Raw genomic sequence first — 27,241 nt, 5'->3', positions numbered from 1 at the left:
AAAGGACTGTGAATTAAATCTTTCTTTTTTCACAAGGAGGTATTAGCTAGAGCTCAGGTCTAACCATGGTCTTTGTGGCACTTCCAAAACTGTTCTGCTTGAACTTCAAGTAAAAGAGATTAAATGAGCTACCACTTCCTCCACCCCCCTCTATACACCCCCCCCCCCACAAAAAAAGAAATCTCAGAAGCCATAAAAGCAGAGATTAGAACTTCAACACTAGGATTCTTAAGTGATCTCATAAATATTGAATTAAGGTCCCTTTTGTCAACAAGACTTTATTAAAAAGGATCTTGCCTCTACAAAGCTTTACAATCCACAATGAGGCTCCAAACATAACACTTAAGGTCTCATGAGAAAAACAAGAGGCAACATCAACATGTAGTCCTATGAAATACGGATAGAATCCTGACTTGGCTAAAAGAAAACCAAAACATTTATTATAGCAAAATTTATTCATCTAACAATCCCTTTATGAAGCCTCGACTGTGTTCAAAGCACTGTACTAGGCACTGTAGCCGATTCAAAGTTTTAGACAGTCCCTTCCTGCAAGAAGGTTTGATTGGAAAAGAGGGATAAGACACCAACACAGTTTTAATACCTAAAATTACAACCAAATCACACTGGATAAGAATGCACGGTCTGCACTGATGGAAGGAATAACCAAACTCCTAACGGATCGATTTAATTATCTAAACAGATGGAAATTTGTATGAAAAGGGTTTCAAACAAACCACTATACGAAGTAGAAGCAGAAAATAGGATTGTGGATTTAAGTATATCAGGAAAGGCTTCCGGGAGAAAGTAAGTAGTGTTTGAGCTAGGCTTTAAAGAAGCGGTAGGGATTGATGGGTGACAGAGGGAAGACGTCTCAGGCATGGGCAACAATGAAAAAGGCACGAAAGGAAAAGAACGTAGAGCAAGTTCAGCAGGCAAAATGTGATCCACCTTGATCTGGAGAGAAGTAAAATTAAATATGATTGGAGAGAAGAGGGATGGTATCAAATTGTGAAAGATGTAAAAAGCCAGACAGAAATTTGAAATTTACTACAGGAATTCACTGAAGATTCTGAGAAGAATTATTATTACTCTACACAGGAGTTCTGTGACTATGCAATAGCAATGTGATCTATGGGAAAGAAAGATAATTCTGCCAGCATTATGCTGTGAAAAAACAAAATCAGCATCAAATTAGAAGAAAGCTTACAAAGTAAGAAGTCAAACAATTAGTAGAGCAATAAGAAGACAGTCAAATGAACAGTCTATGAAAGCTCAACAACCAGATTTTTTTTGAATGTTCCAAATCAGTAATAAGAAGGAAAATACAAATTAAAATACCTCTAAGGTTCCACTCATCAGAATGGCAACAATAACAAATGATAACTATAACAATTGTTGGAGATGCTGTTGAAGGACAAACATATTAATGCACCGCTGACAGGGCTGTGGAGCTGTCCAAACACTCTCAAAAGCAATTTAGAACCATACCCAAAAGTCATAAAACTGCCCGTAACAGCAATACCACTGTTAAGCATACACTTCAGTATAGAGAGAAAAGAAAAGAAGAGAAAATAAAAGGAAAACTTTTGAAGAACACTTTTATTATGGTGTCAGGCAGAAAATGAGGGGGTGGTCAACAGAGGTAAAGGATGAGGAGAGATAGATGATAAAGAAGGGGAAGACTACTGGATTCAGCAATGAAAAGATCACTGGTTGTGTTATATTCAAAAACGTTAGGCCACTGGTGATCCAACTTTCAGTAGAGCAGACAGAACAGGAGCTCAATTTACAACTAGTTGGGTAGAGAATAAATCTGAGAAAATGGAAGATTGCAGCGTCCATGGCTTTTTCTCCCACGAAACTTAACAATAAGAGGAAGAAAGGAGAAAGAATAATGACCTCTTAATGGCCAAATCTAATGACCTTTCTCAATCCTCATTCTTCTTGACCTCTTGATAGTCTCCAATACTGTTTTTATGTCGCTCTCTTCTTCAGGAGCCTCTCTTCTCTTAAGTTTTCAGGACAATGGTGTATTCTGGTGCTGCTGCTACCAGTGTGAACACTTGGGTCTTTGACATCTTTGCTGGATATGCTCCTAGGTCTTATTCACTAATCCTGCATGTCCCCCTAAGGTTTTGCATTCAGCACTCTTCTATACTGTCTCTTGTGGTGATCTCTTTACCTCTCATGGGTTCAATTATCATCTATATGCAGATGATTTTCAGATTTATGTCTCGCCCTAATTGCTCCCCTGAGGTCCAGTCTCATATCACCAACCACCTCTTGGACATCTTATACTGGATATCCCCTAAGACATCAAAAGATCAACATAGCCAAAAAATATTACTACCTTTTCCCCTCCAAACCTTTCTGACTTCCTAACATTCTTATTACTGTCAAGGTACTAACCATCCTGAAATAATCCATGTTCTTGGTGTCATCATTGACTCCTCTCTCACTCAAGCCCCATGTATCCTATCTACTGTAAAGTAAATCAATCAGTATTTATTAAGCACCTACCATACTCGAGGCACTATGCTAAGGGATGGGGATACAAAAAGAGTCAAAAGACAATCCCTGCCATCAGGGAGGTTACGATCTAATAGGGGAGTCAACGACAAACTAATATATCCAAAGCAAGCTATATTTAGGATAAAAAGGAAATAATTAACAAAGGAAAGGCTTCTTAGGAAAGGTAAGATTTTATATAGGATTTAAAGGAAGCCAGAGAGGTCAGCAGTCAGAACAGAAGAGGGAAAGCATTCCAGGCATGGGGGACAGACAGAGAGAATTCCCAGAGCGAAACGATAGCATATTTTGCTCAAGAAACAGCCAGGAGGCCAATGTTGTTGTATCGAAGACTACGTGCAAATGAGTAAGGCGTAAGAAGACTGGAATGGTAGGAGGGGGATAGGATATGAATGGTTTAAGTCTTTTTGTTTTTATATTCACAGCATATCTTATATATGTTTTCTCTCATTACATAGCCTCCAACAGAGTGCAAGCCCTCATCATCTCACACCTAGGGGATTGCAAAAGCCCTCGGGCTCAGCTCCCTGCCTCAAGTCTCTCCTCACTTCAATCTAATCTACACTCAGATATAAAATGCTTTGCCTACCTGGAAAGACTTACATGAACTGATGCTGAGTAAAGTGAGCAGAACTAGGAGAACATTGTACACAGTAAGAGTAACATTGTGCGATGATCAACTATGATCACCTTAGCTCTTCTCAGCAATACAATGATCCAAGACAATTCTAAAAGACTCATGATGGGAAATGCAATCCACATCCAGAGAAAGAACTGATGGAGTCTGGTGCAGATCGGAAGCTTACTATTTTCACTTTTTTTCTTTGTTTTTTCATTTTTTTCCTCTTTTGTTCTGTCACTTCTTTTACAACATGACAATATGAAATATGTTTCACATGACTGCACATGTATAACCAATATCAGATTGCTTGCTGTCTTGGAGAAGGGGGAGGGCAGGAAGGGAGAAAAATTTGGAACTCAAAATCTTTCCAAATTTAGCCCTGTCCTACCTTTCTGGTCTTCTTATACTTCTCTGTATATTCTTTGCAATCTAGCAATATTGAACTTTACTAGTTCCTCTTTCCTGCTCTTAGATTTCCTTCTAGTAACAGTCTGTGTGTGTGTGTGTGTGCGCACGCGCGTGTGTGCATCTATGTCTATGTTTATCTGCATGTTGCCTTCCGAACCATTAAAATGTGAGATCCTTGAGTGTAGAGAGTATTTTCAATTTCATTATATTCTCAGCACTTAGCCATATGATTGGCTCATACTCTGTGCTTAAAAAGTACTGGTTTACTAACTAACTGGTCCTACAGTTAATCATGAGATCACTAAAGTTTACTGGGTAGGATACATGACATGGGATAAGCTGCACTTTAGGGAAACCAAAATATACACAAATCAGACAAAGATATACTAGGACCATGGGTGTATGAGTGGTGAGAAGTGGGGATTATATATATGAAAGAAAAGTATCTTTTATGGTAACAAGGAAAGGCAAGATTTAGACTGGATATGTGCCCTGGTCATTCAATCCAAAACCTATTATTTCTACATTTGCAATGCCTCTTATATGTTTGCCTCAGTTTCCTTATCTATAAAACGGGGACAATAATAGAATTTTTCTTCCAGAGTTTGTTGCTGAGGATCAAATGAGATGATAATTGCAAAGCTCTTAGCACAGTGTCTAGCACATAGTAAGTGCTATATAAATATTAGCTACCACCACCATCATCATCTTCATCTATCCCTTTCTCTTTTCCTACTGCCATCTCTCCAATCTGAGATGTCTAGTTGGCCTAAGTACAATAGTTTCTCAATCGGATTTGGTGCCTTCACTTTCTCTGTCATTCTGATTCATCCCAACATACTGTTGCCAGAACCATATTTCTAAAGAGCATGACATCATCTACCACCTTACTCAATTAAAAACTTTCCAATGGTTACTTAATACCTACAAAATGAAGCTTAAGTTCTTCATGCACATCAAAATTCTCTCTAATTTGGCCCCATCCTACTTTCTTAGCTTTATTTCTCACAATGTGGGATACTGAAAATAATGGAGAATCTCAAGCCACAAGAACCTGGGTTCAAATCCTCAACTCTGACACTGACTAGCTGTGGGATCTCAGAAAAGTCATTTAATCACTATGTATCCTGTTTGTCCATCCATACAATAGGGGAGATAATGTTTATACCATCTACCTGGCAGGGTTGTTGTGATAGAGGGACACTACAAAGTTTTGAAAACACATACACACATACCTATGTTACATTTTCCCTCACAATGCTCTGTCTACCTCTCTCCCTCTGGGCCACGTGGACCAGATGTCACCCATCTCACCCATCTCACCAATTCCTCAAGTCTCAGGTCTTGGGTCAGCTCCTCTAATAAGTCTTCTGTTACCTCCCAAACATAAGGGCCTGTAACAACCACACAGCACTCTGTGCTTTTATTATTGTACTTTCACAATACACTTGGTCACAACGTATGCATATCATGTGCCCCTCATTACACCAACAATGACATGAAAGCAGGCTTTTCCACACAGCACCTAGCACTTTGACATATACTTAACAGATGCTCAGAAAATAACTATTAAAGGAATAAACCCATCATATGATATATCTTATATGTGCAAACTGAACGAGAATTGTTTTTATTATCACAGAATAAGCATTTACATAGACGCCATTATATCCCAATGCTGTGCTAAACACTTTACAAATATTTCCTCATTTAATACAACAACCCTGTGGGGTAGGTGCTGTAACCCCAATTTTACAGTTTACAGAAGCAAAAAGAGGTAGTGACCTTCCCAGGATCATAAAGCTAGCAAGTATCTGAGGACAGGCTTGAATTCATTTCTTCCTGACTCAATTCCCACACTCTATCCATTGTGCAACCCAGCTGCCTCTGGGGAAGTTTATGCCTGTTCTGAGACATCGGTAAGTAAGACAGCAAACAGAGTTAAGTCTAGATTTCTCTCTTCTGCTATCAATGTACCTGAAAGCAAAGATACAGTAGGTAATGAAAGTTAGTACGTTTAAAAGACAGTGATAAGAAGAAATTCTTCATATACAACAAAATATTTGTAGTACCACTTTATGTGATAGCAAAGAATTGGAAACAAAGTAGATAGAATTGGGCCGAGAAATGGCTAAACAAATTGTGGTACATGAATGTAATGAAATACTATTGTATGGTAAGAAATGATAGATGTAATTAATATAGAGAAACACAAAAGACCTACATGAACTGATGCAGAGTAAACAGAGCTAAGAAAACAAGATCTACAACAATGTAAACAGAAAACCACATATATAAAAAAAGTGAATGTTGTAAAATTATAAAGAACAGGAGATAAGAGAAGACATTCACTCTTCACTTCTTTACAGCAGTTGAGGTTCACAAGTGTACATTGCCTGCATTTTCAGGATTTGGGGATGCACAGTTATTCCTTCTACATCGCAGCTTTCCCCATCACAGTTTCAATATGTCACAGGTCAGAATAAGAAATTAAATGGGAATTTGGGGGAGTTTTGCAGAAGCCACAAACAACATGCAAAGGCCAGCAGATAACACAGAGCTTACGTCCAAATACTTAACACAAATTATACAATAAGGCACTGTAAATACCTCATAAAAGAAAAAGAAAAAAAATCAGACTTCTCTGGTATGGAGAGCCAAAATATTTTACAGGGATTTTCCAGATCACAGGGGTGCCACACCTCTAAACCCCCACAATATGGAGGGGAAAAACTGTACTGATCAGTACTACCTTTTTTCTTTCTTTTTTGTTTGAAAAAAAATTATTTTATATTATTATATTTTTATCCCAAAAACATGGGATAGCTCTCTTGAAGGGAGAGAGTTGTAGGATTGGGGTGGGGAGGTTATGGAGATGTTAAAAGGCGGGGAGGTTATGGTGATGTTAAAAAAGATATCAATAAAAATGGGTTTAATGTTTTTTTAAAATTACAACGGTGATAATTTTCTAGAGATGTTTTCCTGTTGCTGGGGGCCTAAGACTCCTTTCCTAGAACACAGACCAGGCAAATTTAAAGGCAAGTTCCATATGAGCAGCTCTGAGTTTATCATGGAAAGAATGAAAGCTCAATAAATTAATTAGAAACTTGTCCAGTAATACAAGTCACCCAAACCAGGTTTGTCTTATTAAAAGGGGGATATCTGGCCACATTTTTAAATTCTGCTATATTGAAATCTTTATCCTACTTCACCCTTTCCCATAAACTATATCATACTTTACAGGTTCTTCATAATTCTATGATCCAGACAGTATTCTTAAAAAATACCCTTTTAAAAGTACCAATACATTCTAGAAATATCTAATTTTATTAAGAATATTTAACATTGCACAGGTATTCAAACTGAGGTGTTACACTTAAGAACCATACCAAAGGGGCAGCTAGGTGGCACAGTGAAAAGAGCTCTGGCCTTGAAGTCAGGAGGACCCGAGTTCAAACGCAGCCTCAGACTCTTAACACTTACTAGCTGTGTGACCCTATTTGCCTTACTTCTTCATCTGTAAAATGAGCAGGAGAAGGAAATGTCAAACTACTCCAGGATCTTTGCCAAGAAGACCCCAAATGGGGTCACAAAGAGTCAGACACCACTGAAACGACTGAACAACAATAGCACACAATATTGAGTAAAGCATGAAGAATTTTTAAAGAAAATAGGTCTGCTAGTTAAATTTATCTGGAAGGGCTTCCTAGCAGACACAAATTCTGAACTAGGTCTTGTAAGAAGGGGAAGGGAAAAGGAAAGGAGAAGGAACGAGCATTTATTTATTTTTTCCAGAACTGCAATCCAAATTTAATAAATTTCAATTAACATCTATGTGCAAAGCACTGTACTGAATGTGATGAAGGCTCTGGGCTTATATTGGGGTCCCCATTGGCCAGCTACCACTTCTCCCTTCAATAGCTGAGTGTAGTTTTTTAGCCCCCACTTCTGTGCTTCTCCCACTGCTTATCAATTAGACAACCAGATTTCATTAGCTTTTAGAAAGAGGTAAGAACAACTGGTAACAAAACATCCCTTTACACCTAGGGCTCTCACTCCCACCAGTGCACAGAGACTCCAGGGAAGGTAAGTTCAAGCTTAGAATAAAGAAGGTGACCCTGAGGAGAACTTCTGCTTGGAAGTCCTTTTCTCTCCTTCTTGGAGCCCTCAAGAAAATCCCCTTAAGCATGCCGCAGCTTTCTACTGGGCTTCCTGTAAGGTCCAGAAACTGTCTTTCCTCTATGTGTCTATTTGCCTTGGTTCCCAATGAAGAGACTGGCCTCAGAGGAACAAGTATTTATTAAACCTCTACTGAGTGCCAGGCACTGAAACCCTGAATGACAGTAAGTGCTATTGTTATGCTCATTTTCAGATAAGGAAACTGAGGAAATGTGAGTTTAAGTAACTTGTCCAGGATCATAGCTTATAAAGCGTCTGAAGCTGGATCTGAATGCAGGTTTTCCTGAATCCAGGTCCAGCATACTACCTGCTTACATAGGAAATGAGAGAGTGATAGATATCCAGAATTCTGAACCACTTTTATTTTTCAAGCTGGGATATAGTTGATCAAACTAAAATGAATTTATCCTCAAGTTTTAATATCACAAATCTTCCAACCTCTACAAATGAAAAAAACAATGTTTTCCTACTCAGTACTGCTTTGGAATTTCTTTGAACTTCTGGATCATGCCCCTACCAAGGTTCTTTCCCTACCCCTATACAGCTTCCTTTTATATGTTCTCTTCCCCCACTAAACTGTAAGCTCCTAGAGGGCAAGAACCATCTTCTTATTCCTATCGGTATGCCCAGAGGTTAGCACAGTGCCTGCCAAGTACTAAGAGCTTAATAAATGTCTATTGACCAACTATGACATTATTTCAAAACCTCTGGAAAAGCCTTCAGGTGGTCACAAGACCAAATAATCATTTCTACCATTTGAAAGGACTAGTTTTCAGGAGAATTTTTATTTCTGCTCTATAGAAAAAGCTTAGACCAGACAACCTGAAAACCATTACCAGTCCTACCTACACAAATTCTAATGACAGCAGCAATGTAGCTGTTCTCTTTCCTCCAAATTTATGGACACTCTACTGAGTTCTACAGGATCACAAAGTTCAAGGTGTCATCTTAATATTTTATTTAAAGTAAAATAAGCACAGCTTATTTTTAGTCCTTAAAAATTTCTCATGAGGAAACAATCAAAACAGAAATTGCTGTTCAGATCATCTTCTACCACTATCATGTCAACATTCACTTGCCCAGATATTTAATCTTAAAATAACATTAAAATTAGCACAATCAGTAATAATAGCAATAGGGGCAATTAGGTAGTGCAGTGGATAGAGCACTGGCCCTGGAGTCAGGAGGACCTGAGTTCAAATCCTGCCTCAGACACAACACTCACTAGCTGTGTGACTCTGGGCAGGTCACTTAACCCCAATTGTCTCACCAAAAAAAAGAAAAAAGTAATAATAGGAATAAACACCACCACCATATACTTTGTTCATAATATTGAAAATATACCATGTAGACCCAAGTGTAATGAAAAGATTAGAGTATCGGATGTCAACATGGAGGAAAATGTTCTCCCTTTAAAACACCAAAACACAATAATGCTAAGGATAACTGATATAAAATATGGTATTTTTTCAGAGATCATCTGAGCTACCAAAAGATAAAAACACCAATGAATCCTCCAATAGGCAAATTATGTGTTTATTTACTTTATGTGAAGCACTCACAACTTGTATGCCCCCCTCCAAAAAAAAAATACACTTACAAAAAAACAAAAACAATACATTAGATGAAGAGCAAAAAAGGTATGTCAAAACATACCACAGGTATAAAGAGCAACTTATTATTAATGCAATAATGGCTCTTTTAACTGACTCTCACAAAGACTTGAACTCAGTTCAGTACTCGTAGCTTGTTCATGTATTACAAATACACAAAACAGACCCCAGTATAGTGAGGTACACATGGAAAACCCTTCTGTATTTAAAACACGCCACAACCAATGCACAATGTGGGATTTGTCACTGGGGTAACCGACACCCATTATGCATATGTCTAGCCTTAAATACATTCAAAAACAGAGCTAAACATAGCTCCAGTGTTAAAGAGGGAATCAAACCAAAATATCTCAATAAGCACTAAGCAGTAGATGTGTAGTTAGATGATATCAAGCTATATGGTTACACACCTGAAAACAGCTTTTTCATCTCTTGCAATCTTCCTCCAAATAACATAAAAATGTAATTTGGATCTGTTAAGTGTAAATTTCTTAACACAGACCAAGGAAAGATAAAGACACAAAGTTTCAAACCTAAATGCAGAATCAAGGAGAATCAAAGGCCAAATGGGCGTAGCTTACAAATACATTAGGACTCCTTGAGGCAGGATAAACTGATCATAAAGCTATATCAGCCATGGTTGAATATGTTAAAAGACTTATTGGAATCCTGAAATCAAAGCTTAATGGGAAGAACATGTGAAAAGCAATTAACACCTACACAATACCAGTCTTCATTTGTTTCATTCAATAAATATTTGTTTGTTGGAAAGTATCCCAACAAAACAACATAAAATATTAACATACTACAGGGCTCATCACCCAAAGGCACTTTGCTTCAACTTTGTTTCAACAAAGAAAGTTGAACACTTCCTCACCAAAAAAAAAAAAAGGGAGGGGGAGGGGGGGAGAACTAGAGAGCAAAAAAAAAAATCCTAGGAGCACACAATAAGAAATTCAAAAATCCACTGGAATACTTTTGCAACAAGAAGATTTCACTTCACCAGGCAAGAATAAAGGCTGACATCAATTATACTATATTGGGTTTGTCAAATATACTTCAGTGATTTCCCTCCAGAAAGAGCACATGGAATGGCTGGGATCAAACATAAGAATGTAAAGGCAGTTGAGAGGCAATAGCCTTTCAAACTCGGCAAATAACATGTAAACAGAAGACCAAACAGACAGTTGAGTTGTGCATATTTCTTAGGGGAAGTCAGAGATTTATGATGGCAATTGGAAGACCAAACAAATAGTTGAGTTGTGCATATTTCTTAGGGGAAGTTAGAGATTTATGATGGCAATTGGGGACAGTTCATCACCACTAGAATTATAGAAGAGATGTCTTCTTAAGTAAACCGAAATTCACAATCAATGCCAATTATTCAAGGGAATGGTAAAAAGAAAAATACATACTGATACAGGATACACAAATTTAGCACCTCTTGAATTCTCATCAAGGTGGCAGTTGGTATTACACCATCAGAAGCTTGTCTATCCTTGAAACATCACAAATCCCAATACCACAAATATAAATCTCAAAAAAATCCTTTAGAACTCAATAAATTTCACAGAAAGAGGAATTTAAGACCAAGTTGCTATCAACAATTACCTGGATTTAACATTTATCCATGAAACATAAGATCAATCTTTTTAAAATATACTTCCATATCAAACATTCCTAACCTCCAAGGAAGAAAAGCTTGAAAATGTAGAAACCTAGAAGAGGATATCAAAATCATGTGGGAACAAATCATTCCTGCGGACTCACCTACTTGTAGAATTTTACCAAGGATATAAGCGTATGGTAAGCCTTTCAATAAGACTGCAGAAGATGACTTTATACCCTAATTCTTATGTTCAACTCCAACAGGCAGCAATTTTATTTGCTTGTGTAACAATCCATAGAAAATTAAAAATAAAAGAATAATTCAACAATAGTGACTTATCTGAAAATCTTTTTATCACAACTCCACTGAAAAGATGAGAAATTTCATGTTAACAATAATAATCACAATAAAAATAATAAACTTTCATTTCTATGGCATTTAACAATTTACATAGTAATAATATGGATTTAGGGGAAAAAAACTCAACCCAAGAAGATCCAAAGCACCACAAAATAGTGAATCAAACTACAAATATATTGCTAGAGGAAATAGTTTTTTCCTTAAGTGAACAAACAATAAATATTTATTCAATGAAAGATTTGTTCCTACATATTCCACTTTGAGCAAAATGCTAAACAGTATATTAAAGAAACATATATGCACTTAAGGTATTTTGTTATAATTAACTTGAAAGATAAACTCTATATTATGCTTTAATATCAGTAAGCCACCAAATAATTATAACATTTAAAATCATCTATCAATACATTAGTTTCTCAATCTGTGTCATTTCTAAATATAGAAGGGAAATTATTTAAAGTTATACATTTGGTTTAAAATATTAAAAGAAACACATATAATTTTTAAAATAGAGCAATAAAGATATTCTGTCAACATAAAAATGCAGCATCCATTACTCATTTTGTGTTAAAGAAAACTATACTTAAATTGTCAGTTAATTACCAAGCCTGATGGGTAAAATATACTCAACACCCATTCAAAATATAATCTATCATTTGCATATTACAGCATAATAGAGCAGTAGTGATGTCCTCAGTAAAAACAGGTGGTCATAGGAACAAGTAATTATAACAGTCACTACAAAAATACCCCTAAACTAAACCTTACATAACTGCTTAACAAGTTGTGAGCATCTCGAAGAAATAAGGCAACAAATCCCAAAACCAGGAAGATAGCCCACAGACAACTCTAAACAACAAGCATTTAAAAAAAAAAAAAGTTTTCTATACAGTCTCTTAAGTTAGATAAGCCTTACACATACTGCTGGACTTCTCTGAGACCCTATGTAACAAGGATATTATATTGTAAGCAGGTTTTCTGTTGACTTTTAGGAATATATGACTAATCATAGACCCTTCACATGATAATACAAATACTCAAGGCCAGACATAATCGTTTTCAAAGTCTCCTACAATATAGTGATGTTTGTAATGATGACCCTAAGGCACATGAGATCCTGAACTACCCTCTAAATTACCAAAGACTGAATTATTTTCAGCTTAATTTTAAGAGTGTAATTCTTATTGCAATGAACTGAAATTCACAAGGCTTGGTTTTAAGTCTTAATCTATTTATTAATTATGCCTAAGCACTGCTTGTGGAGGTCATTTCAATGAAAACAAGTAGTTCTTTCTCTTTGGTTAACACCCTCAGTTCATACTTGATTCAAACATTATTGGTTTGAGTGGATTTTCTGTGTTTTTATAAAAGAAGTAGGATGGTTTGGTGAAAACAGCAATGAAGGGGCAGCTGGGTGGCACAGTGGATAGAGCACCGGCCCTAAAGTCAGGAGGACCTGAGTTCAAATCGGGCCTCATACCAAACACTTGACACTTACTAGCTGTGTGACCCTGGGCAAGTCACTTAACCCCAATTGCCTTTAAAAAAAAAAAAGGAAGAAAAGAAAAAAAAGAAAAGAAAACAGCAATGAATTTGGAGTCCCAAGAAGAGCAAAGCCTTTCTATGCCTATCATTCAAAAACTCTGACCCTAAGTGAATCACATAACCTCTTGGACCTTCTAAATCTGTAAAAGAATGATAATAAAGTGTATAGTACCTATATGTCAAAGTGTTATAAAATTAAAAAAAGGTTTTTTTAATAACTTAAATTGTTACATAAATGTGAGCTGTTATTCACTGAGATCATCATCCATCTATTTTGCCTCTTGTTACCTGCTTGGGCAGCTAGGTGACACAGTGAATGGAGTGCAGGGTCTGGAGGCAGGAAGACCTGACTTCAAATCTGGCCTCAGACGCTTACTAACTTATGTGACCCAAAACAAGTCAATCAACCCTGTTTACCTCAGTCTCCTCATCTGTAAAATGAGCTAGAGAAAGAAATAGCAAACCACTCCAGCATCTTTGCCAAGAAAACCCCAAATGAGGTCATGAAGAGTCAGATGTGACTGAACAACAACAAGGTTACCTGCTTTCAGGGTTATCACTTTCTTTATCCCATAAATTTATTTTCCTATTAGCTTCTAATGTTCACATGGACTATTTGTGCCTGACTGTAGTAGAGCCTTTTGAGCTGGTATTGGTCTGATCAGTCACAGTCAGACACACTGTACCTTGACCCCTAACATAGTGATGTCATTATAGTCCTCTCAGAGAACGAAGGACAACAATCAATCAACCCTTGGATCCAATCCATCTGCCATATCTAGCAGATTGCCCCAACTTTCATCGCTTGCTACCCCCCTCTCTCTAATCTTCAATCTCTTTATCTACTGATTCCTTCCTTGGTATCTAGAAAGATACTGAAGCCTCGCTCATCCTTAAACACCAATGACCCTCATTACACACTTCCACGTCCACTAGTTCTCATACTGTATTTCTCCTAACTTCCTCATGCAAGCTTCTAGAAATAGCCATCTAATGTCTCTCCACTTCTCCTCTATCTCACCTCTAAACCTACTGTAATCTGGCTTCTCACCTCATCACACAGTTAAAAACACTCCCTCCAAAGTTACCAGTAATCTCTTAATTGACAAACCTCGGGGGAGCCTTTTCTTAATCCTCATCCTTCTTGACCTCTCAGGAGCACAAAACCTGTAGACCTCAATCTCTTCCCGGATGTTTTCTCCTATGTGGGTTTTTGTGACTCTGTTCTCTTGGTTTTCCTTCTACATGTCTAAGAATTAACACTGAACCAGAACCATTTAATGAAGACAATCAAAAGGAGTGATTACTTAACAAAATAAAAATGTAAGATTACTTTTAGAACGTTAATACTTAAAAAACAACTGAAGCAGTTGTTTGTTTATATGCCACTACATGATGAATGACATTGCCAGAAGCAACAGTGTGTTGATGAGGAAGTGCTTGCCTTTAAAAAAAACAAAAACAAAAACAAACGATGAAGAAACTTGAAAGGTTAAAAACAGCCACTTCATGTGCCAAATGACAATATCTAATGATCAATAAAACTATTCACCAATATAAGCCTTGGCAAAAGCATTTTCATTAATGGTTTTTATGAGGCACACAACTCAAATGCCAAAGAACATGAAATGACTGACATCACTCTGCTACCTATCTAGTAACCCAAGCAACTCTTTCCATTCTGTGCTTCCGAAACTTCACACATGGCCATAAGGAGGAAAAAAGAACAGGAATAATTTAGATGTGACCTCCAATGGAATTTTATTTTCTCTGAACTAAGTATGAGAATAATAAAGAAAACCTCTTCTGTATTTGGCATTACAAGTGGCAATAGCGTACATCTAAGTACAGCCATTCCTTACCAAAAGGAGACAGAAGTTGCTATCTGTCTTTCTTACAGGATCAATTAGTTGATCCAACAAATTTTTATTTAGTGACTGCTATGGGGTAAAGCACTAAGCTAGGTGCTATGGTGGACACAAGAAAAGAACAATATGGTTTCTAACTTACAAATCTACCATAGATCTCTATGCCCCACAAGGCCCTGCCCTTTACTTTGGTCCTCTAGACAATTTCAATCCAAGCTGGACCAGCTGTGCATGCCCCCTTCACTAGCATAAAATCCCTTCCACCACCTTTCAATTTATTCCACCAGTCAACACTGGAATTCTAAGGTGCCAAGTTGAGTTAAGCAGGACAGTTTTAAACTGTCTGGATCAGTGTACATATATTAGCAGAGGAGCATGAGAATTGCCACGTAAAGATCTATTTTACAAAATATAAATTAAGTAACTGCAATAGCAGACTGACCTCCAATTTACAGCGTAAACACATGAAACCAATAGCTCTGGCTTATCAAAAAACTACAGAATGTCAGAGTTAGAAAATTCCCTAGAAGTTCTCCAGATTAACCCCTAGCCGTGTGAATCCACTCTAAACAACTCAGAAAGTCAGTCATCTGAACACTGCTCTAGGGACAGGAATTTACCACCTCAAGAGGTGACATTCCATTCCTGGATATCTGTTATTAGTAAAAGTAGATGGAGATACAGAGGATCTTGGAATATAATTCCATGGAATCCTGGAGTTTTAAGGGATCTGAAAAGTCAGGATCAGAGAGGATGAGAACTTCAGATCATGAAAGAACCTAAGACGCAACTTGGTCCAGGGGCTTGTAAATTTTTTTTTATGTTATGGACCATTTTGGCCACTTGTAGACCCCCTTGTCAGAATAATGTTTTAAAACAAATAAAATTTTTAAAAAACGAGGTTACAAAGCAAATCAATTATATTAAAATCTAATTATCCAAAACAAAAAAAAAGTTCACAGATCAAAGCTTAAGAACCCCAGATCTAGTCTAAGATTTTACAGATCTCTCTGACCCTCTGATAAGTAAGTTGCCCGAGAGATCACAGAGATGAAATCTGAACCCAGTTCTTCTGACTCAAACTGCAGCAGTCCACATGGCCTCCCATCACTTACTGATAAACCCCCTCGACAACATCCAGTTTCTTTATGAATAGCCTCCCTGAACAGGAGCATCAGATTCACTGCACCAAGAGTCAGCTCATTCCATTTTCAGACAGCTGTAATTTTCGAATAGTTAGTTCTTCCTTCTACTAGCTCTTGTAACTTGGAAGAGACCTCGGAAACCTTCTAGTCCAGCCTACTAGGCTTCCATTTCATAGTAAATTTACATGTGACCCTTCCTTTAAGTGACCTCAACTTTATTTTGTAGCACTCATTAAAATATGACAACTATCAGACAGTTAATGCTCCCCTTGCTCATTCATTTGTCAGATTGTGTGAGGAGAGTGCTTTTCTAGTTCTGCCGTATCCTTATGGTGTAGCCTAGGTAAGACTTAAATCTCTTGGGCCTCAGTTTCTCTGCCTCGTTGCGATCTACCACACAATGACATCAAAATAAATATGAACATGGCACCCGAGGGAGGAACAATCATCTTTTGTCTGTTGTCATGACCATGTTATTTGCATTCTTTTCAATTTCACATAACTTGAAAATGTTCAAAGTCATCAGGGAAAAAAGACTTTACAAAATTAGTCATTATATCAAATATAACATATACCCAAGTTGATTATCGCCATGAAGCTTACCTGCTGTGTTTGGTACCTTTGCTGGGACTGTGTTGACAGATATTGTGCCTGGGGTGGTAGGTGCTGAGGCTGCGGTTGCTGGTTGTAATATGGTTGTTGGCCCTGCTGGCAGTAACCACTTACACCTTGCTGACCATACTGAGGCGGCATCTGTTGGAAGAATTGGACAAAGCAAGCATGTGAATCAAGTAACATTATTAAGTGAAACCAAACATAAGTCTCCATTAAGAAAGCAAAGTTAAACAAGAGCAGGTTTCATCCTTTATCCAGTATTTTTAATCCTCTTATTCATTAGGTAAGAATTGATACACTGACATGAATGTGTCGAGTATCAATAATAGTCCTAATACAGCCTGACTTCACTCTGATGAACAGTTATATCTAGCAGAAATCAAGCATTGAAAATCTAATAAAAATCTAGTCCAACAAAGTACAAAACTCCATAATACTGACTTCAAAAATAATTTAAAAGGCTCAGCTACTGTCTTTTAAGCATAAAATTAACCTACAGAGAAATTTCAGCAGAAGGAGAACAAAGTAGAAGCATTGTGGTAAAACCATTTTAATGCAAGATTTCAAATACAAGTGAATCTTACCAAGCCAAAGCTAAATAATTCACTGGTATCTATACTTTACATAATGCAAGAATACCAAAGTAGATGGCATGGCACACATGTCTGTGGCATGCATGTGCATGTGCTTCAACCTCAAGATAAAGATGTTGCACTATTATATTTCTTAAAATAAAAACATTACACTAAAATCCCTTCCATTAATTATTTTCTCCATAACAATGAATGCATTTCCTCTGAAACAGAGGACTTTTATAAAACTGTAGTATTGTATATGCATACAACAAACAATAGAAGTACAAAATAAAACCATGAAAGTGGCAATCAATTTAGCATTTATTAAATGCCTACTACATGTAGGGCACGATGGTAGGCTTTCAGGAGTATAATAACAAAAAATGAAACAGTACTTGGTTTCTAAAATCTTATATTTCTATCAGGGTAGATACAGATTATAAATGTGTATATATGGATGTAAACATAAAATAAATACAATGTAGTTTAGGGAGGAAGAGGGTTACCTCCAGTAAGTGGTTGGAGGATCCATACAAGCTAGTAGTACCTAAGCAGAGTCTTGTAGAAAATATGAGAATCTGTGAAGCAGACGATGGTAAAGAGAACATTCTAAGACTGGGAGGGACAGCAGTGGGCCAGGACAAAGACAGAAGGATGAGAAAAAGAATGGTATGTGAAAGAATGCCAGTTTGGCTAGGAGAGTACAGGAAAAGAGTAATAAATGTACAGGAAGGGTCCAAAGACTTCTCTGGACACTGGGACCAGAATGGGAAGGGATAATAGTTGCTATTTTCTCCTAGAGGAAATGAGGAGCTACTAGACTGACTTAGTAGGACATGATTAGGCGAATCATTTTGGCAGCTTTTTGCGGGATGGAATGGAATGAAAACTCTGAGGCAGAAAACTATTGCAGTAGTTCAGGCAAAAGTTAATGAGGGTCAGAACTAAGACACTGGCCATGTGAGTAATGAGAAGGGAGCAAGAGATGTTTGGAAACAGCAGAATTTGGCAGGGGTGAGTAAGAATGAAGAGTCGAAGATAGCACCGAGGTGGCAAATCTTGAATACTCAATGGTTGCTGATGCCCTCAACAGAAACAGAAAACTCCAGAAGAGAGGCATATGGGGGGAAGGGTGTTAGAACACGAGTTCTGTTTTTGATATGTTTGAAACGTCCACAGGCAATTGGTGATGCAGAGCTAAAGCACTCAGGGGAGAGACTGGGGCTAGATACCTAGATTGAGACTCATCTATGGCAAAATGGGAACTCGTAGGATTGGGTGAGATCAATAACAGAAGGAGTATAAAGAGTAAAGAATAAGTAAAGAGAACTAGGAGAGATAAGTGTTGAAAAAGGAGTCAATATACAGGAGAAGAGTCAACCCTGTCAAATGCAGCAGAAAGATCAAGGTATAAGGACTGAGAAAAGACCATCAGACTGGACAATTAAGAGATTGTTGGTCATTTTAGAGAGGACCGTTTCAACTGAATGGTAAGGTCAGAAACCAAACTGTAAAGTAAAGGTCAGAAACCAATTGTAAAGAAGAGGTAAGTAAAGGCAACCAGCACCTTTGTCTAGGAGTCTGGCTGATATAGGAAACAAAAAAAATAGCTCGAAGGAATAGCATATTCTAGTAAGGGGGGGGGGTTGTTTTTGTTTTTTATTTTTAAGTATGTCAGAGGCTTGGCCATGATTGTAGCAGCAAGCTGAGAACCAGTAGATGGGGAGAGATGAGAGAGAGATGAGAAAGCAGGGAAGAAGCAAGGGACGGAGGGAAAAATACTGAGAGAGCAAACTGCTAGAAAAGACAAAAAAAAATTCATTATAACTGTCTATCTCATTTATATGAAATGCTAAAGGAAAAAGAAAGAAAACATGCTAGATACTAGAAATACTAGAATAGTGTGTGTTCAATGAGAGTCAATCATGTCTAGAAAAATGCATGGTCCTTCAATTCAAAACTAAAAGGAACCAGATGACCACAATAAATCTTCCCCATTGCTAATTCGTTGAGAACAAGAATGCTTGAATTTATCGGTCAAAGAAGTATGAAAATTAGCTATTAAGCAATAAAATATAATACCTGCAACTGTTTTTATTTTTAACTGAAAGAAATTCATGTGAATTTTGTAATGATCAACATGTATGTACTTTAAATAAAGAGTGGGAGAAAAAGAGAAAATAAATGGACACAAAAGTTATTCCAGACAAGAGAATGGTGAAGTAATTTTGTTAGTATTATAATATGGCCCCCATCAGGAACCTGAAGAACACGTACACTGAAGAAAGTAATAATAAATACCAGATACGAACTTAAAATGTATTTTGGTACAAAATGGGCAAGGAGAAAATGAAGTAGAAGAGTAAAACAAAAAATACTAACATAATTCGAAACAAGTAGAAAAAGGGTAAAAGGGGAAATGTGGGGAAGGGAAGTACATTTATATCCCTCAAGACTGGATCTAGAGTAAAGCATTCACAAAACTGCCAAGACCGATCACAAATAATTCAGTTGCAATCAGTAAAAAATGACTCACCAAAGCCTTTTGCTGCACAAAGCCAACATTAGTTGAGCAGATAAGTTCATACTGAAAAACCACTTCACGGCACTGCTGAGTTCTCTGCTTTTATTTATTTTACAGCTTGATATCTCATAATGAATGTATGTCCCTACCATGAGCCTAGCCAAAGAATTTCCATAAAACACAACTCCACATGCTAGCTAGAGTTCTGAATACCGCCACAACACATATCCTTCCTGTTCAACACCCATATGTTTTGATTTGATATCTAATACTATATTTCACACGCATCTTTGCAGTTTCATTTGAAGCAGTTAGGATAACACTTTTACCAGTGTTAAAAAGACTGTAAAGCTCAGTGAACAGAGCCAGCAAATCCCCTATGAATTATGCTTTAACATGTTGACTTTTCAGTTTGTATGAATACACACAAACAATATGGAAGGATCATCTTGGGCAAAAAGCCTTCTGTTTTATATACAAACACAGCAAATTATAGAAGTAACCCATGAGCATCGTGGCAACAACATAATCCAATAATGTTTAATTCAACTTTTGTTAAATGCCTCCTATGTTCAAGACACTCTACTGGAAATTAGGGGTACAAAGACAAAACTGAAATGGCCTTTGTCATCAAAGTCATTGGAGAACTCAATGTGCCCAAAGATGTGTAAATTTTTAAAAGCTAACATGAGGAAGGAGTGAATACTGACAACTAGAAAGATGAGCCAAAGTTGACTCCTTGGAGGAAGCAGAGGATTCTAAAAGACAGAGGTGAGGTGGAAACACATTCCAGGCCTAGAAGGGCAATTTGTGTAAAGTCATGGAGGCTGGAGATGAGATGGCGTGACTCGAGGGAAACAGCTAGTAAGACAAATGTCTCAAATGTAGACTGCATGAAAGGCAGCAATATGAAATTAAGTCTATAAAGGTAACTTGCAGCCAGAATGTAGAAGACTTTAAATGCCAGGCTGAGGCATTTATGTTTTAAGAGGAAAGAAGAAGCTTACTGATGAGTTCTGAGCAAGAAAGTGTGACATGGATAGGCCTCTGATTCAGAAAAATTTTGGCAGCTCAACTACTATGCACCAGATAGAGCTAATAAAGCAAGGATGGTAGTACAATTGAGTCACAGAGGCAGCACCCTGGTCAATAGAAACGAGGAGCGCACCAGCATTTTTTTTTCTATACTAAGGTTGCCTAGAGATATCACATAAAAACAGATGGACTTGATCTCATCATACAGTCTATGCAGAAGATAACAGTCCTTATGACACAGAATATCATAATGATGAGTAGGAGCGGGGTGGAGAAGGGAATGAAATGCCCCTGAATTTCTTTCTTTTTGCAAAGCAAATTTTTTTTTTCTCTTGAGTAGGGGAAATAGAAAATTAATTTCTGTGTAGATGAGGTATTACTATAATTAAGATGCTACAATGTCATATTAAGAATGGATTTAGCTAGTGACAAAATAATGTGTAAAATACATTAAATGCAACAAACATTTATATAGGTGTGTGAATATGTGTGGGTGTGGATTTATATGTGAGGCTACACACACACACACACACACACACACACAAAGAGTGTGGTATAGTGGACAGAGAGGCCATTATTGCTAAAGTTGGGACTGGAGTCAGAAGACTTGAATTTAAGAATCTAACCTCTGACACAAAGCTGTGTTCATCTGGGCAAGATATTTAACTTCTCACCGTCCCAGTCAACTATCTTTATTGAGCAAAGGGAGCTAATCTGCATTAGTAGAGGAGTCTTCTCACAAGAAATTGACAGTGAAATCATTTAAATGAGGGGCAGAGTGCCAACCATGTATACATACAAAAGTCAGATATTTCCTTACCAATTTTATTCACTATTTTAATCCTCTTATGCATTAGTTAAAAACTGTTATACTGCCATGTATGTACAACAATAATTCCAAAATACCTAAAGTGTGCACCCATGTGCGGGGCGGTGAACACTCCCAACCCAACTTAATCCAATAATTAAACTGCTCCAGCTCAGAGCAGGACTGAGCCTTTGGCTATTAATCCGAGTCACTCATTAACCTTCTAAAAATAACCTGAGACTTTAGTATTATGGTATATAATGAGAAATTATTATGTTCTGTGATACATAATAAGAAATACAACCTCAAATTGATAAATGGAAATCTCCAGACAAGATCTGGAATCAGAGTTTGTTTGTTTGGTTGAAAGCAACTGTCACTCAAGACTTTTATTCATAACTGAGCGGTAGCTAGGAGGCACAGTGGCTAGACTGCTAAGCCTAGAGTCAGGAAAAACTGAATTCAGATCCAGTTTCAGACACTTACTGTGTGACTCTGGGCAAGTTACTTAATGTCCGTTTGCCTCAGTTTCCTCATCTGTAAAACAGGAAGAATAGTATCTACCTCTCAGGGTTGTTGTGAGGATAAACTGAACTAGTAATTTCAAAGCTCTGAGCAGAGTGCCTGGCACCCTGCAAACACTATATTAATGTTAGCCATCTAAGGTCTCTATAGCTGACTGGAGGTCTCAAGCCAAGCCCACAATCCATTGCTTTCTCTCTTCTGCTTTCACTTTGGAGGGGTTTTTTTAGGTTGTTTTTGGTTTGGGGTGAGGGGGGAGGGCTGGGAGAGACCAAGGAGCGCACAGTGAAGCTTATGAACAAATAGAGGGAAAAGAAATAAACACATAAATATACCACACCAGGTAAAATGGAATGATCACAAAGGTAAAAGCAAAAGATTATAAAGAAATCTCAGGAAGGAGAAACATGATAAAGTAGTTACAGGAAAACTCAGTTACCCAAATATCTACTGGTGCATTTTCTCAGATAAACGCAGATAAGTCAGTAATTTCTTGACTTGTCAGAATAATTACATCCTTCAATGGGTGAAAAACAATAAAGAGAAATTTTACTCTGGATCTGATTCTCAGCAATTGGAAGAACTTAGTTCCTGGGGTAAAAATAACCACTCCTACTTGGAATTTGTGATTGAAAAGGAGAAGAAATGTATCCCGGATTTTGGGGAAACACATCTCAAAGAATTCTGAGAAAGCAAGTAAGATCCATGAACTAAAATTCCAAAGGTTGGAAGGTGGGGGGAGTGTTAAAATTCTTATGGATTAAATTCTAAAGATTCAAAGACAAATAATTCTAATAAGGATTGAAAGTATGGATTGTCTAAAAAGACCAACATGGATACAGAAAGAAATCACTAGCCAACTTATATTTTAAAGGAGCATGTACAGAAGATAGAAGCAAAGACAAAAGACAGAAGATGAATGCAAAAGTATGGCATGGTCTTGCAAGAATTTCAGGAGCACAAAAGGTAAGAAGGAGAAAAGCTAAGAATGTCAAGAAGGCTTTGGGGTTTTTTCTTCTTGTTTTTCCCTATATTAGAGGAGGAAAGGGAAAGGATAGGACAATTGCTGAAGGCTGATAGGATGATGACTGACAAAAAAAGAAAGTAATTAAACACGGCTCCTTGTCCTCAATCACAGTCACCCCACTACTTCAGGCCCTTACCACTTCTAATTGGTCTCCCTGCATGTCTCTCCTCACTCCAATCTTTCTTCTTGAGCTGCCAAAGTGATTTTTCTAAAGCATAGGTCTAAATATGTCACCTCCCCTGCTAGATACACGCCAATGGCTCAGTATTAGCTCAGGATTGTCTATTAAGTAGTAAGTATTAAGTAGTAACTATTTATTAAATGCTTACCATGTGTCAGGCACTGTGTGAAGCAATGAGGATACAAAGAAAAGCAAAAACATGGTCTCTGCTCTCAAGGAACTCACATTCTAATGGGCAACGGCACGTAGAAATAACAACATATAGGTGATAAAGAAAGTAAAAGAAAGGTAATCTCACTGGGAAGTCATTAGCAGTTACTTGGGGGGGAAAAGGAAGAGAAGACTAGGAAAGGCACCCTATAGGAGTGAACTGCACCAAAGAGCTCAGCAAGTAGGGTTGAGGAGGGAGACATTCTAAGCATGGAGAAAGCCAATAAAAAGGTATGAGGTTGGAACGATGGACTGTCATGTTGGAATGAGAGCAAGGAAGACAGTGTTACTAGACTGCGGAGTACCTGGAAGGGACTAAAGTGTAAGAAGAATGCAAAGGTAAGAATGAGCTACACAAGAGTCCTTTATAATTGATCCTAGAATTAACAGAGAGACCCTAGAATTTCAATACAAGTTAGAGGAGGGGATACTTGGGGGGAGGGAGGTCAGATCTTCACTTTAAGAAAACCATTTTGGAAGATGGCTGAGTAAAGAGACTTGAGGCAGAGGGACCAACCAGAAGACTAAAATAGTCCAGGTGTGTGCCAACTATGTGAGTAAAGAGAAAGGAGACACATACAAAAATATAATTATTAGCAACCAGATTAGAAGAGTACTTATTTTCTTTTTTCTATATTAAAAGTTCAAATCCTATGTGCCCTGTCTCCTGACCCTGATCATCTTAATTATTCTTTCAATCTTAGGAGTTTATGCTATACAGCATAGAAATACCAGAAATTGGCACGAAAACCATCTCTGCTTTACTGACTAGGTACGGCCTTCCCACTTGACAAGTTAAAAACTCTGAATGCTCTCTGTGGTTTGACATGGAATTCCTGTAATTATACTTCATGCAATCCAAACAAAGAAATATTACATGACTGTTTTACCATCCCTATGTCCTGCCCCTAAATCAGCTGAATGAATGTGCCTTGCTCCAGGCCATTTCAGTTTGTTTCAGGTTCTGCATTGTTACTTCTCAAAAAGCAACTTCAAACACAGATGACAGTTCACTACTCAACTACAGTAGGAAAGCTCTGTAACTTTTGTTTTCATTTGTTTTCATTTGAGACTCAGATCCCCATTTAAATGTCACAAAACAGGAGGTCAGTGTACTTAAAGAGAATATATTAGTTCCCTGAACCACTGTATCCAATTTTGGGTGATTTCTGGGACAGATGTGATTTTTCCCAACTGAACTACCTTGGTTTTAGAAATCACAGCCAGATCAAATATATATATATTTTTTTCATGCTTTAGGAAAGAGATTAAACATTCCCCATGGCAAGGAATTCAGATGTTAATGTTTGGTTGAACAAACTGGATGAGAGAATCAGATTACATCAATAATCCAGGGGAACATATTGAACTAGAAGATAATAAATAAAATGTATTAAGTAAAGATCCTACTGCTATCTATGTTAGGATATCTAATGGACATGTTAGGATATCTAACATCTAAAAGTTTAAGGGTTTTAAAAATTTTTTTTATTTTAAGAAGAACAATAAACCTAAAGGAATGAGAAAAGGATATAGCATGCAGTTAAGAACTCCAACCTGACCTATTTAAGTGAGTTATTAATGGCAAAAATTGAGAAATGGATGGAGAAAAGGACTTCAATATTGATTAGAACAATTTCATACAGAAGTCTGACCAATATAAATCAACTGCCTTAAGGAAGACATCAAAAGAGCCTAAAAACCACTTTAGTCAGCAAACACTTGACTTACATGCCAAGCAAAATAGCTAACATTTATATTCCAGCATGGTGCTCTACTTTTTAAGCATACAAAGCAGTATATATACTCACAGCCAGATGGACAAACACAGACACAGACACACAGACACAGACACACAGACACACAGACACACACACACACACACACACACACACACACACACACACACATCCTATCTGATCCTCACAACAACCCTGTAAAGTAGGTGCTATGTCATTATCCCATTTTACAGCTGGCTATCCCACCTTCTTGGAATGTTTTCCCCCCTCATCTCTACTCTCTGTCCAAGTTCCAGCTAAAACCCAACCTTCTACAGGATGCTTTTGCCAATCCTTAATTCTAATGTCTTTGCACTATTGATTATCTCCAATTCATCTTGTATATAACTTGTTTGTACATCATGTTTTGATGTTATCTCCCCCATTAGATTGTGAGTTCCTTGACAGCAGGGACTGTCTTTGGCCTTTCTTTACATCTTCAAAACTTGGCACAGTGTCTGGTCAATAGTAGATCCTTTAAAAATTTGTATTGACTGACAGCTTAAGTGATTTGTCCAAGGTCATAGGGTTAGTAAGTATTTGTAGCAGGATTCAAACTCAGGTTTTCCTTAGTCCAAGTCCATCATTCTATCAGCTTCTCCATAACCAAAACTGAATTAATTTGAAAAAAATATATACTCTCGGGGTAACAGAAGAGAATAAGAGGAATAGAAAGGCTTTAAAATTCGCCCAAAATATTCATTTACTTAATAAACAGTTTTAGACATCTACTATATGCCAAATACAAAACAACTGCTTAAACACAAATCATCCACCCTCTCCCCTCTTTTCATGAACAGAGAGGGGATACAGGAAGAATTTCTTGGACAAATCTAGGTAATACCTATGGAAAGCAAAAACTGAACTCCACGGAAAACCTACAAACATTTTGCCATTACAGCCTATGTTCTCACTTATATCCAAGGCCCCAGAATATCAAACCTTACACACTAAGCACACTCTTTTTGGATGCCACTTTTCCCCCATCTCCCACTGGAATAAAATTGTTATTTATGATTAGATTTTGATTTATTACTATAAATGTTGAGGACTTCTCAATGAATGGTGATAGTATAGGTCAGTTTCACACCATCTGCCTTATAAAAACTTCTTCAGCAAACAAATGCAATGGCCATGAGAGGGATATGTACAAACAAAATTTTTACACTGCCAAGTGTTTTGTTGTTGTCATTTTTTGGGATGTATAATTGTGTACAAAATGTTACTGCTCGTCCTTCAAGTTCATATAGAATGTAACAACATCCCATTGATTAAGTTGCAGCTGTATAATAGTATATTCCACCCAGTCATGAAAATAATAGGAATGCCACAGAGCATCCAAATGTTTTGTCCTTGGACAAAGACAAATATTTTCTCACTATGGAGTGAAGCAGTCGTTGCATTCTATGACCTCAAGATCCTAAAGGAATGGGGGTGGGATGTATTTATCCCAAACACCCCTAATTTCTTCAGGGTAACCCATTACAACTCTATCGACCAAGAATTCATTTAAATCCTACTTCAATGCCTTTTTATCTTCAGTCCACACTACCATCTTGGAGTTACTGTATCCTTTTAATATCAATCGTGATTTCTAAAAAACAAAAAAAAAATACTCCCTTTGTCATAAAACTATGATCTTCAAGATTCACCATTAAGCTTAAGGTAAATCTAGTATACAGGATTGGATGAACAAGTTTTTGTTCAGCCTAGCAACAATCTTTGTGATTTTACAGATTTCAATCATATCTCTACCATCTTCCCTCACTTCACCTCATCCCATCCCTCTCCTTTCTCCTGACAATCTATTTAAATCCATCTTCATACTTCTTCATAAATACACTAATTCATCTCTCTTCTGTCCCATTTTGGTTCTTTAGTAGCTCTGTTAAGGTCTTTTCTTAAAGAGTGACAGGTAGAACTATAATATTTTCCAGGTATAAACCTATTACCCAGTTTTATACAGAGGAAAAGTTTTTTCCCCCCAGTCACATGTCAAATCATAGCTGAGCCTATACATATGTGTGTGTGGGTGTCTGTCTCCTATGTATATATGTAGATGGATGTATATTTCTGTCCCCTCTCCAC

General features: G+C 37.3%; 1 protein-coding gene across 1 annotated transcript in view; it reads right to left on the bottom strand.

Annotated features, from left to right (window-relative positions):
• LOC114031462 (AT-rich interactive domain-containing protein 1B-like) overlaps positions 1–27,241 on the bottom strand; it is a 550,161-nt gene that overhangs the window by 363,953 nt on the left and 158,967 nt on the right. The window contains 1 exon segment of the mRNA XM_027846531.1: positions 16,482–16,631. Coding sequence (XP_027702332.1) covers positions 16,482–16,631 — 150 coding nt within the window.

The sequence above is a fragment of the Vombatus ursinus genome, unplaced genomic scaffold, assembly GCF_900497805.2.
Source record: "Vombatus ursinus unplaced genomic scaffold, bare-nosed wombat genome assembly UNPS02015175.1, whole genome shotgun sequence".
Taxonomy (NCBI): Eukaryota; Metazoa; Chordata; class Mammalia; order Diprotodontia; family Vombatidae; genus Vombatus; species Vombatus ursinus.
This window is presented reverse-complemented; position numbering and strand designations above follow the sequence as displayed.